Raw genomic sequence first — 15,983 nt, forward strand, 5'->3', positions numbered from 1 at the left:
TGGAACAAATACTGCCCCTCAATAGAGCTTCCTCCTATCCCACCCAGAGTGTTCAAGAGCAATTCTGAACCTTTAGAAAGCTTCTTGGGAGCAGAGAGGCTGTAAGAGTGAGAGTAGGATCATGCTTATTTGGGTTTCTTGTTAAAACCAATAAATTACAAATTGACTGATACTTCTTATGGTTGTCATAAATGCCATTATTCAAGTCTCATAGGGTCTTTCAATAATTAATCAGACATGTCTTGCTATGTTCTATTTCTTTGCAAAAAAGGTAACATTTCAGCATTTCCTACAATTGTTCAAAATACTTAGATTTACAAATAGACTTTTATACAAGGTAAGGTCAAATTAACGACTGATGTAATCATTCCATTATGGTTAAACATAGTCTGATATTAAATGGAAGCTGTCTTATGTTGAGCTATAGAAAATGGTGGCAATATAAACAGAACATTCTTACTCTAATGTCCTTCCTCCATACTCTTAAGCAGCATGGAAGCTACTTTAGTGCAGTGCAGTTGTATATTGATGTTGGTGATTATGAGTTTATATTATTTACACATGGTGGGTAATGCTACATTACTGTGGTCTCTGTAGCTACTATTATAGCAAAAAGAGTGAAGAGTATCACACACATTAAACTGCCAATCAGACATTTTGTCTGCTTAAAATGTCCATTCACAAATTCTCTTTTGGAGTCATTGCAACAGCTGCTCCAGTGGCCCTGGTCGTGCTTTTTTCTCAGTATGTCAGAATCTGAGTTTTTTTAAAAAAGGGGATAACCTATCTATTTGACAATGAAAGGTGCATGCTTTAACTAACATGACTGTTTTTTGCACAGAATGGTTTTACTCCACTGCACATTGCTTGCAAGAAAAATCGCATTAAAGTAATGGAACTGCTGGTGAAATATGGGGCTTCAATCCAAGCTATAACAGAGGTAGAGAAATTTCACAAAGAGCCATCTCTTATGGCCATCTCTTCTTTCTCTTCACACTCTCCTTTTTATATATATATATATATATATACACACATATATATCCGGAAGAATTTAAAGGCATTTTGCAGAGGAGTAAAATTGCTATTGCTTTATTTCACAGTCGGGCCTGACGCCAATTCATGTGGCTGCATTTATGGGGCATTTGAACATAGTTCTCCTTCTACTGCAAAATGGGGCTTCTCCAGATGTCACTAACATTGTGAGTATGGCTTGGATTTGAATAATCCTAGGATAGCTGGGTGTGATGTGTCTTAACCAGAAGCTACACTAAATATTAGTATTTTGTAAAATTTTTCTATCTAGCCTTCTTTCTGGAATACATTCAAAATGGAATATGATCCTGTTTTTCAGTTATCTGCTTGTCTTGTAAATACTTTTAAAACACAGTTTTATTTCCAAAATCTCAACGCAATGTCTACTTTCCTAAATAAAGCAATTTCCTAAATAAATAATTTCAGGATCTTTTGTTTCTATCTACACCTCAATCTTCCTGTATCTTCAATTTTGACTGCTATAATAGCAGAGTTATGCCGGGGTGCCCATATATGATAGACCATGCTCAGAAGTTTGTGCTAGTAAATTTCCAATGATAAACAAGCATCCCAAGCTCTCTAAAATTGAGTATAGACTGAAATCTAAATCTTGCACAATTGCTACAAACTAATTTTATGCTCAGTAAATAAATATAAATAATTTTTCCTAGACATTATGTTCAAGCATAAACAATAACTATGACATCTATACTATTTACTATTTTTTTCACTTTTAAATATATTTGTCAGATTGATGTCCATACCTGGCATATGTAGATAAGGTCTATGTTTGATTTTATAACCCAAGGATTGAGTCCAACTACTTGTTTTCTGTTTAGAAAATTGTTAATTTTCTAGCAATTTTCTGCTATCTAGGAATAGCAGGAACAGAGGGGGTAATTCTTGTTGCTATGGTTCCTCACATTTTCCTTCCAAATTAGGTGTGGCAGCATGTAGGAAAGAGTTCTATCAGAGGAAAATTGACATTAGATTTCTCTCTTGGGCTTTTTATATGTTGTCATTAGAATAATAGTTTTAACTCACACTATGTGGAAAATAGGTACTTATGATATACAAGACTAACTCACATGAAATGAATTTGAAGGTTTTATTCAGATGGCTTACAAATTTGACCCATTCATTCTTCTTCAGCGTGGGGAAACTGCTTTACATATGGCGGCTCGTGCAGGACAAGTAGAAGTGGTGCGCTGTCTCCTGAGGAATGGTGCTTTGGTTGATGCACGAGCCAGGGTATGTATTCACATGTCATGCAACATTTTTAAAAAAGTTAGAACAATTCTAGGTGTACTATGATGAAGAGGTTTCATTTTTTTTTCTAGCAATCTTCTATAGTGAGAAGAACTCAAAGATACATGGATGGATGGATAAAATATTAGATTAGATTATGATAGATAGTTAAATAGATCGATCAATCGATCGATCGATTGATCGCTAAATGGATGATAGATAGATAGGTAGATAGATAGATGATAGAAAGATAAATATAGATATAGATATAGATATAGATATAGATATATAGATAGATAACTCCTTTGCTGTTTTGAGTTGTAGGAGGAACAGACACCACTGCATATTGCTTCTCGCTTGGGTAAAACAGAAATTGTGCAGCTACTTCTGCAACACATGGCACACCCAGATGCTGCAACAACTAATGGGTATACACCACTACACATCTCTGCCCGAGAAGGCCAAGTTGATGTAGCATCAGTTCTACTGGAGGCAGGTGCAGCACATTCTTTGGCTACCAAGGTAAATTCTCAATTGCTAATGTTCCAATATTAGCAAAGTAGCACCAACATTATAATTTTATCAATAGATTGTTGTGGCTATCTTGGTAACTAGAAGCAATGATCTTGAAATTATATTGGTCCATTGTAGTAACAATGTATGGGGGATACATACACACACACACACACACACACACACATTTTCTACTTCTATATTTTGCAGAAGGGATTCACACCACTACATGTGGCAGCAAAGTATGGAAGCCTTGATGTGGCAAAGCTCCTCTTGCAGCGTCGTGCACCTGCTGATTCATCTGGGAAGGTAAGAATTCATTCCAGTTTGAATTACAAATAACCAAGACATTTTTGTTCTAAGTGTTAAATAAGATATTGAAATAAAAATATCATTTATATTACTACACAAATATTATGCCTATTCTATGTTTACAGAAGCTTTCCCACTATTATTTGTTACGGATATTGCTTAAATCCTATTGTAAAGGGCAAATTTCAATAGATTTCATTGACTGACTTTGTATAGGATTATCACATGAAGGCTTCCTTTTTAGATGGTTGTTTGCATGTCATAAAAAGGCCAGAACATTATAGCTAGCACATATCAATGTTTCTGCACATACTTCATAAGATCTAATATGATCTAGTCTTACATGTTCATGCCAATTATATTTAATGACATGGGACAAGAAAAGATGAAACAAAAATAGGTATAAAGGGAAGATGGGGAAATCGATATATTTATCAATAGACTGTACTTTGCAATGTGTCACTCAGTGCCAATCTCAATGTCAATATTCTGTTACCTCTTTTGATAATACACATTTAATTTTCTAACCTAAGAGTTGAAAAGGGAGGAAAAATGTGTTTTCTTCAGGCTAACATGGAATTCCCTAAACAATAATTCCATGTTGGGTATCTTGCTCAGATAGGCACTTGGTTGCCCGTCATTCCTTACAAATTCAGCCTTGATCAACTTGATGGTTTGAGATGAGCTTGCTTTCCTGCCCAATCAATATAGCATTCTGAACCTCCCAGTTTGGCTTCCTTCTTCTCTATAAACACTTTGGGGATTTATTTGGCAAAGATTTAAATAACTTTGCAGCAATTTCCTCCCTCACATTCTTCTGCTTCCCAGTTTGACCTCAACTGCAACTTCTGGGTAATTCTTTCAGCAACAATGCAACTGCTTGGAAATGAAACATTTCCCTGACAAATTCAAATCTTTATTGTCAGTGGACAACATATGTACAATGAGACTGGTTGAGCTCCCTCAATGCACACACACCCCAACACAATACAACTCACAGTGACAAATGATTAGCTTTTGCAGTTATCGTACAGTGAGTGGGATTAGGGGATCCCACAATTCTTTATTTTCTACAAATACACTTGCATGTAATTCTACCATGAGTATATTTGTAAGTAATAATAATAATAAAATATTTCAATGAGATGACCAGAAATCCCATACATAAAATGGAAGTGATTTATTTTACTTTTTGCTATGAAGTACTTGGAGATTGCAATTTGTTAGTAAAAGTATATGGTTAGGTTAGAATTGCAATACATCAGGGCTGTATAAAATATTTTGAGTTGGAAACTGCTGTCTTAATCATAGTGAAGGACATCTTTTGATAATATTCTGACCACTCTGGAAAAGTCTTATTTTGCTAACTGTGCCTACTCCAAGTGCTCTGAGCTGAAAACAGGTCTGATTTAAGCAGAGGATACTTTTATGGTAGTTGGAAAAGTGTCAGAAAAATTTCAATAAGGACAAAACACATGGTATGAATCAAAATAGGGTATTTCAAGCTTGAAACATTTTAAATCCAAACTATTTTGTGCTCTGCTATACATTATATCATTTCAGAAAATTTAATGAATTTGAAATGGCTTGTTCTTTTTTTAAAAAAGCAATATTCTTTTATCTAATATTGATTTAATACTATTTTTTAATATTATTGTTATTGATTTAAATAACATGTCTAATACGAAATAATTCACTTTGAATTAAACATGCTGTGGGGTTTTTTTCCTGATCAATTGCTTATTTAATCTATACTGTTGTTTTCTAATTAATGTTAGTATAAACAAAGCTAACCACCACTTAATGCCTTAACATAAACCACCCTTTCCAGAATGGTCTCACTCCCCTCCATGTTGCTGCTCACTATGACAATCAGAAAGTGGCACTACTATTATTGGAGAAAGGGTCTTCTCCTCATGCTACTGCCAAGGTGAGATTTACCATTTTATTGTAAATTTGTTCTGGTTGTTCTAAAACAGTGTTTTTTCAAACTTGGCAACTTTAAGATGTGTGATATGCGGAAGTTCGTAAGTTGGGGAAGTTTGAAAAACACTTCTAAAATAACAAACTAGAATCTTCCAGACTAGTAGGATCATAACTATCTTCCGCCTTAATTGCTGCATATCCAATATGTCCAGAAGGAATCCATTGAAGGAAGACAACTATGAATTATGTTAGAGGTGCATTTGGAGTATTGTTTCCACTAAGCTGACCTTGTCTGATCATGGAAGGCTTGGTTAATATCAGCACAGAAGAATATGAAGAAATACTTTCTGGAAAAATGCAATTGCAAACCACTCCATATTATTGCTAGAAAAAGTCTGGATATGTCCAACATGTCAAATTATTCTTAATTTCACCTTTAGTTCTATACAAGTTATATGAATTCTAATCAAGAATAATACATTTGAAGGAAAGCATTTAACTATTCTCTATAAAGGTTATGTGTTCTATAATTAAGATTGGACATTTGAAATATCAGTGCCAACATATGCCTTACCCAGGGGCGGGTTTCAAAACCCATCACTACGGGTTTGCTCATGGGTGCATGCGGGCTTGGGAATACGCAACACTTCTGCACATGCATAGAAGTATCCAAGCAGGTGGGCGGAACCTCCTGCCGCTACCGGTATGCCTGTTCCGGGGCTAACCGGTAGCAACCCACCACTGGCCTTACCTGGATTGCAACTGTGATTTCATGCAAGAAACTATGGCTAATATTATTATTTAGGTGAAAGCTACAGAAAATAATGGCTATTCTCTGTGGCGTAGTGGTTAGAATGCAGTACTGCAGGGCTAACTCACTGCCCACTCCAGGAGTTCAATCCTGACCGGCTCAAGGTTGACTCAGCTTTCCATCCTTCCGAGGTTGGTAAAATGAGAACCCAGTTTGTTGGGGGCAATATGCTGACATTGTAAATCACTTAGAGAGGGCTGTAAAGCACTGTGAAGTGGTATATAAGTCTAAGTGCTATTGCTATTATGAAAGAAAAGGAAATTAAAACTTATATTAATACAAGGTAACTGGTTTTAGAATGGGTATACTCCTCTACACATTGCTGCTAAGAAGAATCAGATGCAGATAGCCACAACCCTGCTGAATTATGGAGCAGAGACCAACATTTTGACCAAACAAGGAGTGACTCCACTTCACTTGGCCTCTCAAGAAGGACATTCTGACATGGTGAACTTACTTCTGGAGAAGGGAGCCAATATTCATGTGGCCACAAAGGTAATGCCCTCCTTCTACTAAGAATGAATTTTTGAACTGTGATTTAGAAAATGATATTAAGTATTCAACAAATCAATACAAAATATTAAGTTATATTAGAGAGTTAAAAGCAGGAAAATTTGTAAAAATGTACTTGGCTAATATCTTATCTAAAACATGCGAAACCCACGTTAGTGGGATTTGATTTTTTAAATCTATTTAAATAGGAGATAATAGTAGATAACATCAATAGTAGATAATATATTCATAGAGGTTTGTGTGGGTCTGATCTCTGTTAATTGGAAATTGCAGTTAAATCTGTTAGATCATTTTGTGATTTCCATGCTGAAGTAGAGAGAGAGAGCAAAATTTCATCTCAATTTTATTTGCTTGCAGAGTATTTCATTTTTTTCTGCCTTTCTTCTCTAGTACGTGTAGGAGGCCACTAGCCATGGTGTTCAATTCTTTTATAATACCAAGTTTTATTTTCTCCCTCTCTCTCTTGTCTTGTTCCTACCTATAACCTTTGTGTTCTCCAAAATATAACAAGAATTGGAAAGACAATATGAATGAGGTGACAGTCTGAAGATTTCATGATAATTGTTAGAAACAAGTTATTTGAATATAAAGCCAATTGAATTTCATTTGGCTTACTTCTGAGATGACATATTTAGGAATATCATACTACATTACAGCCTTTGCTAGGTTTGAGTTCCATGAGGCAATGTGGTCCCAGTTTTCAGGGGGATACCTTTAATTATTACAGTGTAAAATAAATTACTTCTTTAATTTGTATTACTAAAATACTTATGTTGTTAATTTTCAGAGTGGACTGACATCTTTACATTTAGCAGCTCAAGAAGATAAAGTAAATGTAGCTGATATACTGATAAAGCATGGAGCAAACAAAGATGCTCAGACTAAGGTATAACAAACAATAACTTCCAAGACAATAAAATAACTTTCCAATACCTTATCACATTCTCTACTTACACTTTTGGGGGGTCCTTTTCATTTAGCTGGGTTACACTCCACTAATTGTGGCTTGTCACTATGGAAACATCAAGATGGTGAACTTCCTTCTGAAGCAAGGAGCTAATGTCAATGCTAAGACAAAGGTAAATGTTAATTGTTTCCTTCCATTCTCATTTACAAACAAGCACATCAATATTAATTTATATTTAAGAGATTTATATTATATTTGCAAGAAATTTGCAATATATGAAAGAAGAAGAGTCCATTTTTCAATGCAGTAACCTATGAATAATGCAACATTAATAATGTATTTGGGTATGTACAGATAATAATGCATAGCCAATCATTATCATTATGGCCATGGAATTCTGAAATTTTGGACTTCTCTAAATGACAATGCTAATGCATTTCATTAGCGTAAGTCTGAGGAAAGCTATTCTAAAAATATTCAATTAAAAATAAAAGTGTTATGAATGATAAACCAGATGGTACAGTGTTATACTTATTTTAAATTAATAAGTGTAAAGTGGTAGTGCGTTCTGTAAAGTCTACTTTCATATTTATTTATTAATTAAGCTTATATTATGCCCATCTCACTTCGAGGTGATTTTAGGTAGTTTACAACCCATACAAACAACAGGATAAAACATTACAGTAATAAATACTAATACTCAAATTGACTTAAAAATTAAAAAATATGGCAAGGTGCATAGAGGAGAAGGCGAGGTCTTATCTCAGTCCACTAACCACCTGAAGTATGACCCAGGGGGACAGCCAGTTAGGGCCCCAGGCCAATTGTCCAATCCAGGTCTTCAGGCTCTTTCAGAAGACCAGAAAGGTGAGTGCAGATCTCATCTTGGGGGCACAATGTTCCAGAAGGCAGGAACCATGGCAGAAAAGGATTTTCTCCTGCACCCTGCCAGTTGAAATTCCTTGATTGATGGGGTCCACAGCATGCCTCTTCTGTCAGTGTGGGTGGGGCAGTGTGGGTGAGATAGTTCCTCAGATAATACATATTGATGACAGAAAAAGATCTAGGCATCACAGTGCATAACAAAGTAAAGAGCACTGCGAAAAAGGCATATTTTATGCAGGGATCCCTAGGAAAGGAACTAATCATAAAAATTCAAACAGAATGCCATTATACAAATCTACAGTATGTCTGGCTGTAAAGTACTAGGTACAGATCTGGCTGCTACACTTAAAAAAGATTATAACATAACGGGGGAAAGTGCCAAAAAGACCAGCCAAAATGATCAGAGCCCTTTAACATCTTCTGCGTGAAAAAAGGGTTAGAATGTTTGAGTTTGGGGGAAAAAAGCAGGGGGAAGTGACTGAGATGTATGGAATTCTCAATGTAGAGAGGAAGTCTATACATAGAGAAAATATTTTCTCCTCTAAAAATCAGGACCATCTAAAAAGCTGATTTGAAGGAGATTTGAAATGAACAAAAAAAGGCCTTTTCACATAGTACAGCAACCCTAACCGTTCCAGCTTAGCACACTGGTGGTGGAAAGGAGGGAGGGGATGGTTTTGCACACGGGCCCACTACGTACGCAAATGGAGCTTTGCATGCTTGTCCACTATTTGTACAGCCTGGTTCCCTATGGGCCATGGGCCAGTACTAGTCCACAGACCAGGAGTTGGGGACCACTAATATAGTGCATAAGTAATTTGTACTGTACTATAAAGTAAAGTAATGGCCATTAACCTGGATGGCTTGAAAGGAGATAGTATAAAACCATGGAGTATACGAATTGAAAAGTATTGTTCTTAACCGAGGGTTACTTCTGGGTTGGCAATAGCATGCTTTCAAATATCACCTGTAGGAGAAAAACAGTAGGAAAGGTGTTTGCCTCCATATTGTGTTTGTAAGTACTTCAGGGTTATCATTGTGAGAAATAAAATGCTGGACTGTAGAGCTGCTTCTATGGAAATATGTGTTTATTTCTGAATTTTCCATACCACTATTATGTGCCAAACCCTTAAAAGAGAAGCCTGCTTGAAAAAATTTACTGGGGAAAACAACTGTATGACTGTAAAAAAAATGTACTATAAATAAACATAAGTAGTTTAATTAGTTTTAAGTAGTTTAAATTTTAAATGTACAAGAATCATAAAATTTCACTTTCTTGTTATATATGGTTAATATTATTCTACCTCTGTATTATGTAAACCTGGTTGCTTCTTGAGTTGAAAAGCAGTCCATGGTTATATGCATAAGAAAATTAGAATTAAAATTCTGGTTTTTTGAATTTAATTTGCTCCAAAACATGTATGTCCACCAAACTATCATTGCTCACTTCCCTATTTGCTCATTTGAATCTTTTTCAATATAACTTAGAATAAATTCAATCACATTACTATAGTGAGAATTTAACAGGGATATTATTAGCAGACTTAAGACTAAACTGTGTGAAAATTGCAGGGTTGTAGGTAAGCAGAATATGTGTAGCATGGAGCAAAACATATAAATGCTTAGTTTAGTTTTCCTATCTCTCTTCCTTCACTCCAAATAAAACATCAGCAACTTGAAGAGACAGTTATATTCGCCCAAATAAAAGATATATAGTTTATAATTTTACAGAACACCAAAGCAATCAAATTTCATGGTAACCTAAGGTCTTTTTAATCTTATTTTCTTTGACCCATTGTTTGCTTTTTTAAAACCTTAATTTTGAAAAACTAATAGGCATTTGATAGGTGTTAGCCTACCTTCTATCATTAATGCCATATGAAAAAAATTGGTTATTGATGTTTGCTGTCTGATGAAAACAGCTGGCATCACTGACATTAATACTTCTGTGAAATCAGGAGAATATTAAAATAACTGTATTTTAGGATTTTTGTCCTCCTTACATTCTTAAACATGCCAACTACCACTAATTTCAGAATGGATACACTCCTCTGCACCAAGCTGCTCAGCAAGGTCACACTCACATCATCAATGTTCTTCTTCAACATGGCGCCAAACCAAATGCAATCACTGCGGTAAGATTGTAGAGTACTTACTCATATACTTGCAATGATTTGTTTTACGTTTTGAACTCCAAAATGTCTTAGAAAGTAAATTAGATTAGTCAGCTGGGATCAGATGTGACTACTTGGAGAACTTATAGTAAGATACACAAGTCAACTAAAAAGATATTATAATTAATAATTTAATAAGAAAAAATGGTATGCATTGAATGCTCGAAGTCTTTAAACTATAGAATGGAAATCATTGCACATACAGTGTATGCATGTCGTCATAGTTTATGATTAAATATGCAGCTGCTGAAAAACATAACATGATGCAATGGTAATAGTGAAACAAGAACTTTATCACATGAGCCATGGTGGTGCAGTGGCTAGAAAACAGCACTGCAGGCTGACTCTGCCCACAGCCAGGAGTTCGATCCTGACCGGCTAAAGGTTGACTCAGCCTTCCATCCTTCCAAGGTTGGTAAAATGAGGACCCAAATTGTTGGGGGTGATATGCTGACTTTGTAAACTGCTCAGAGAGCGCTGTAACACTCTATGGAGCGGTATATAAGTCTAAGTACTATTGGTATTGCTATTACTATTGCTATTGCTATAGCTACAGACATATTTTTGTCACTCATTCTCCTGCAGCAGAGCCAAATTTGGTTGGTTTCTTTTATCTGATCATTCTATAAACATTGATTATATATATCAATTTTTTAATTCATGGATAATTAGTTACAGGAATTCAGATTGGTTAGATAATATTGTGATACTAGTATGTTTACTATTTTTTCCCTTAATTAACAATGAGGAAACAGGGCACGATGCTAAACAATAATACAGATAGGAAACAATAGTTATCACTTCTATATTAACTTACTATATTGGCAATTAAAACAAAGTTAGTCATTTTTTCCCTAAAGTTAAAAAAAATACACTTTAGAGTCTGAATATTGTGTATTTGGGTTTGGTTTTTTTTTAAATGAAAGAATGTATAAAAACATGTTTAAAATATACTGATTTTCTTTTTCTTTTTCTGAGTGTGCATCAGCTGCACCCCGTCCATATCTGATGTAATATTTCTGAGTTGGAACCTCTTAAATTCCTGCTGTATCTGGGTTCTATTAATACTATTATCAAAATCACTGCCAATTCAAAGCTTATTGTCAAAATTATGCAAAAACACATGTAGCAAATAAAAAAAATCTAATGAGATACAGAAAGCTGTGGGTTAAATTATTAAAAAGTGTGCACTTTAAAAAAATACAGTATAGCAGACAGATGTTCTGAGTTTATGTTTCTATGGCAATTGCTGCTATAATCTGAGCAAAGTTGCAAAGGGTTTTTCCATAGTGAATGACTTATTTTGGATGGAAATGTTGGTTCATTTAGTTCTGGGTGTGATCTCATTGGTTCATATCACAGTATTCCTTTTCCTTCTCTCCTCCTTCAGAATGGCAACACTGCCTTAGCGATTGCTAAGCGTCTGGGATACATCTCAGTGGTAGATACATTAAAGGTTGTAACAGAGGAAGTAATCACGACTACAACTGTGAGTACAGCAGACATTTTTTCCATTTTTTAATCTGGTTTTGTTTATTTGAGGTATCTTTTAAAAGGGATACATTAATTATGTCCACTGTAATTCAGTACTTATCGGCATATCCATACGGAGAAGTGTTAAGCATATTCATAAATGTATTAAAACATAGTTCACTGTGATATTGGAATTTTATGCCTTTTCTATAGATCTACAAACATTTCCAGTTAAATTCCATGTCAATTGTGCATTGTCTTTAATATTTACTTATTTGGTCATCTTTCATTATCTGTTCTTTCTGATATTGGGGGAGGGTTCCTGTGGCAGTATAGGAACCTGTAGTTTCTGTACCCTGATTATAGAAAGATTTTCATATTGCAAAGAAGAAGTGAACAAACATTTTGTAACTAGGAAGGTAATACAGTTTTGGTTAAATAATACTTTTGATGTATTTATTAGGTGCTTCATTCATTGCTTACTTTGAATATTTTATTTATTAATTAAGAAGAGGCAATTCTATATCCCTGTTAAAGTTTTGATTCCATCTCGCACATTATATTTAGTTACTCTAGTTAGTTAGTAAGGCTATTTTCATATTTACATCAAATATGAAAGTGAGTTTGGATTTATTAGAGATCAAGCTTAGAAATGATAATGACTTTGGTACAAACAAGGAATTTGAGGCAGAAGTAGATGGATTAAAAACAGAAATGTTCTTCATCTTATAATTGTTAGTATTTTAAAATATTGAAATTATTTGGTTCTCCACCCCTCAAGCTTATTCCTGGACGCACGGCTGTCTTTAGAAGATCATTTGACGGCCGTGGCCAGGGGGGCTTTTTATCAGGTTCGCCTGATACGCCAGTTGTGCCCCTTTCTAGATTGGGGCTCCCTACGCACAGTCACTCAGGCACTCGTCACTTCCCGCCTGGACTACTGCAATGCTCTCTACATGGGGTTCCCCCTGGGGTGCACCCGGAGGCTCCAGCTGGTCCAGAACGCGGCCGCGCGGGGGATTATGGGGGCGACGAGGCGCTCCCATGTGACACCTCTCCTGCGCGAGCTGCACTGGCTCCCGGTGGTCTTTCGGGTGCGCTTCAAGGTGTTAGTGACCACCTTTAAAGCGCTCCATGGCTTAGGGCCGGGGTACTTATGAGACCGCCTTCTGCCACCAATAGCCTCCCACCGGCCAGTACGCTCGCACAGAGTGGGCCTCCTCAGGGTGCCGTCCGCCAAACAATGTCAGCTAGCGACCCCCAGGGGGAGAGCCTTCTCTGTGGCGGCGCCCACCCTCTGGAACAACCTCCCCCCAGAGATACGTACAATAACAGACTTCTGGATTTTTTGTCGGGCCCTGAAAACCTATTTATTTCAACTAGCTGGGCTGGCTTGAGTTAAATTTTAAATTGATTTTAAATTGGGTTGTTTTAATTTACGGCCAAAATATTTAATTATTTTAAACTGTTTTTAATTTTTCTATGTTCTGTTTTTTACTTTCGCTGTTCACCGCCCTGAGTCCTGTTTGGAGAAGGGCGGTATAGAAATGGAAACAAATAAATAAATAAAATAAATAAATTCAATGGAGCATACTGAAGCCTACTATTTACAAATAATTTAGCAAAACTAATCTAGTCCTTTTAATAGTAGATGCAAACATGATTCGTGTGCTTGGTAGTGACAAGACTGTTGATATTTATAGAGAAGCAGAAAAATATAAAGGAGGAACAGTTTTAAGTAGAACAGACTGTTAAGGTTCACAAATACCTTTAACATTGTGTTTAAAATTATGTTAGGGAATAGGTATTCAAATGGAGGGACATTTTTTACAAATATATTTATAATGCTTATATATTATTGCTCTATAACTTAAAAAAAAATGAAATAAAGAAATTGCAAACGATTCTTAAAATGAAGTCCAAAGAGTTGCTGTTTAGGAAAAGAATTTACTGTTGACATGAAAATGTCATATTTGAACAAATTTACTCCCAGCTTGAATATCTTTTTGGTGTGGCTTTATGCCTAGGCAGCTGAGTATCTGAAAATCGGGCATCTCACCAATTAATACTTTTGTTTAAAAAAAGAGTGGAATTTAAACACAATCTTCTTTGCTGTAATCATATAGACAAACAAATGACCTTTCTTTTTTCTTATTACAGACTGTCACCGAAAAGCACAAGCTCAACGTACCTGAGACTATGACTGAAATTTTGGATGTTTCTGATGAGGAAGGTGAGTTCATTATGAACCATTTGGTTTGTTAATGTATGTATCAGGGGTGGGTTCTACTTACCTTTACTACCGGTTCGCAACGGGGCCACTTCGCTTGCGCACATCCGCACTCTTCTGCGCATGCGCAGAAGCGTTTTGATGACATCAGGATCAGTGAGGGGAGCCTCCCGCCGGTTTTACTATCGGTTCTATAGAACTGGTGCGAACTGGGGGCAACCCACCACTGGTATGTATTTATAAAATATATTTACTGTTTTCATTATGGGTAGTTGCTAAAGTTGTAGAAAAGTTAAAGTATTTATATCTTACTGAAAATAGAAATATAAATTGAAAAATGTACCAACTTACTAATATATATATATATATATATATATTCAACTGTAGACATGTTTCTGATTAAGTAAAATGTCTGTAACGTTTTGAATAGGCAGCACCCATAGTGACAATAATTGGCTTTAAAATGGCTGGCACAACTAGGCAAACAAAATTTCACCACATTTCTGTGTTTACAAAAGGCTTTGTTGCCATTTGGAAGCCAATTACTATGTTTCAGAAGTCCCTGGGCTATGGCATGCAAAATTGGGAAAGGAAGACAATACTGATTCAGAGGTACTAACGGGTATCGATTTTGGGAAAATCAGTTATCCCAATGCCAGTTTCCTTAGTGTGAACTACCTGCAAGCATAGACACATTGTTGTTCCTTAATGTGTTCTCAAAATGGATCATATAGTTTATGTACAACATGATTTTCAAATGAAGCATATTACAGGTCATCCTCATTTAGCAACTGTCTCAAACATGACTTTTTGAAGGTAATGACAATGTAACTTTGTGAACAATGCCTGTATTGAAGACCTTCACGGTGTCTGTTTTTCAGTCGTGTGTTCACCGTTACAGTCAGCATTGTATCACAGTGTTATCCTATCCCTGATGTGTTTCCCTATCCTGTTCCTGAGCTGCTTTTCTCAGCAGTGTGGTACATCCCTCAATGTGCTAACTGCAAGTAACAAACTCACTTCAGTGACCTTAATTGGTTGGCTAGAAACTTCTGCTTGCAGCTGCTGCCTAAAACTGACAAGATCTGACAGTTTCACACTGAAGGCTGAAATAAAATCATAAGTATAGTGTGGAGAAATAATTTCATTTAACAATTGCTTTGCTTAATGACTGAGTCCCTGGAAGCAATTGAGGTCACTAAATGAGGATTGCCTATAGTGTAACTTTGTTCCTTATATGTTCCTTAGTAAACAATTTCCCCTAAAATTAATGTATGTATTATGCAGCTTTAAAACATTCTGATTATGACCATTCCACTGACGAGGAAGCCTTTAGTGATGCAGGTACTGTGGAAACAACCATTGGAGAACAAAGAAAATATTTTTAATCTAACTTAAATGATTTCCTTGTTTAAAAATACATTTGAGCACCTAACATTTAGACATTAAATTTGATTTGCATCTGTGCATGTTCATAGTTTGTCCCACCCTCTGTTCTCCAAATGGAGAAAAATAGCTTAAAATATTACTAATATGAATTTGAGTTACCATTTTGGGAATGTGCCAATCTTACAATTAAACTTGAATAATCCTCGAATTTCATGTTATTAATTTAAAACAAAATGAGACACCATCACATTTCTTATATATCAGGATTTTCTAAGCAGTTTTGGCATTACAGCAGGTACAGTAGCGATTCCCATTATTGAGATTTTCAGAAAAATAGTTTAAAAATTCTAGTTGTCACATGCAAAATATTAGAATATGCAATGCATTTATTTAATGTAGACAATTCCTAAATTTATTGCTTTTCAAAAGATCCACATGGACATTTGTAGGCTGTGGCCTTTGACAACCTCACTTCTCATCATGAAGTAAAAGCAGATGTTCGGGCTTTTATTTTCCTAGCTTCCTGATGTGCTTTCAAAGTTATACAGGACTAACAAGATATGATGTTCA

The 15,983-nt window shown here is 35.6% G+C and overlaps 1 protein-coding gene across 30 annotated transcripts in view; it reads left to right on the forward strand.

Annotated features, from left to right (window-relative positions):
* Positions 1 to 15,983, forward strand: part of ANK2 (ankyrin 2) — a 286,613-nt gene that overhangs the window by 202,348 nt on the left and 68,282 nt on the right. For 29 of the 30 annotated variants that reach the window (XM_087874452.1, XM_087874455.1, XM_087874462.1 and 26 more), the window contains 12 exons: positions 842 to 940; positions 1,101 to 1,199; positions 2,185 to 2,283; positions 2,605 to 2,802; positions 3,004 to 3,102; positions 4,937 to 5,035; positions 6,140 to 6,337; positions 7,143 to 7,241; positions 7,336 to 7,434; positions 10,184 to 10,282; positions 11,712 to 11,810; positions 13,955 to 14,027. In XM_087874452.1, the coding sequence (XP_087730578.1) occupies positions 842 to 940; positions 1,101 to 1,199; positions 2,185 to 2,283; positions 2,605 to 2,802; positions 3,004 to 3,102; positions 4,937 to 5,035; positions 6,140 to 6,337; positions 7,143 to 7,241; positions 7,336 to 7,434; positions 10,184 to 10,282; positions 11,712 to 11,810; positions 13,955 to 14,027 (1,360 nt within the window). Of the gene's footprint in view, positions 1 to 841; positions 941 to 1,100; positions 1,200 to 2,184; positions 2,284 to 2,604; positions 2,803 to 3,003; positions 3,103 to 4,936; positions 5,036 to 6,139; positions 6,338 to 7,142; positions 7,242 to 7,335; positions 7,435 to 10,183; positions 10,283 to 11,711; positions 11,811 to 13,954; positions 14,028 to 15,311; positions 15,369 to 15,983 lie in introns of all 30 variants that reach the window. The other variant, XM_060686898.2, reaches the window with a different exon arrangement.

The sequence above is a fragment of the Pantherophis guttatus genome, chromosome 8 (genome assembly GCF_059756535.1).
Source record: "Pantherophis guttatus breed Tessera chromosome 8, ASM5975653v1, whole genome shotgun sequence".
NCBI lineage: Eukaryota > Metazoa > Chordata > Lepidosauria > Squamata > Colubridae > Pantherophis > Pantherophis guttatus.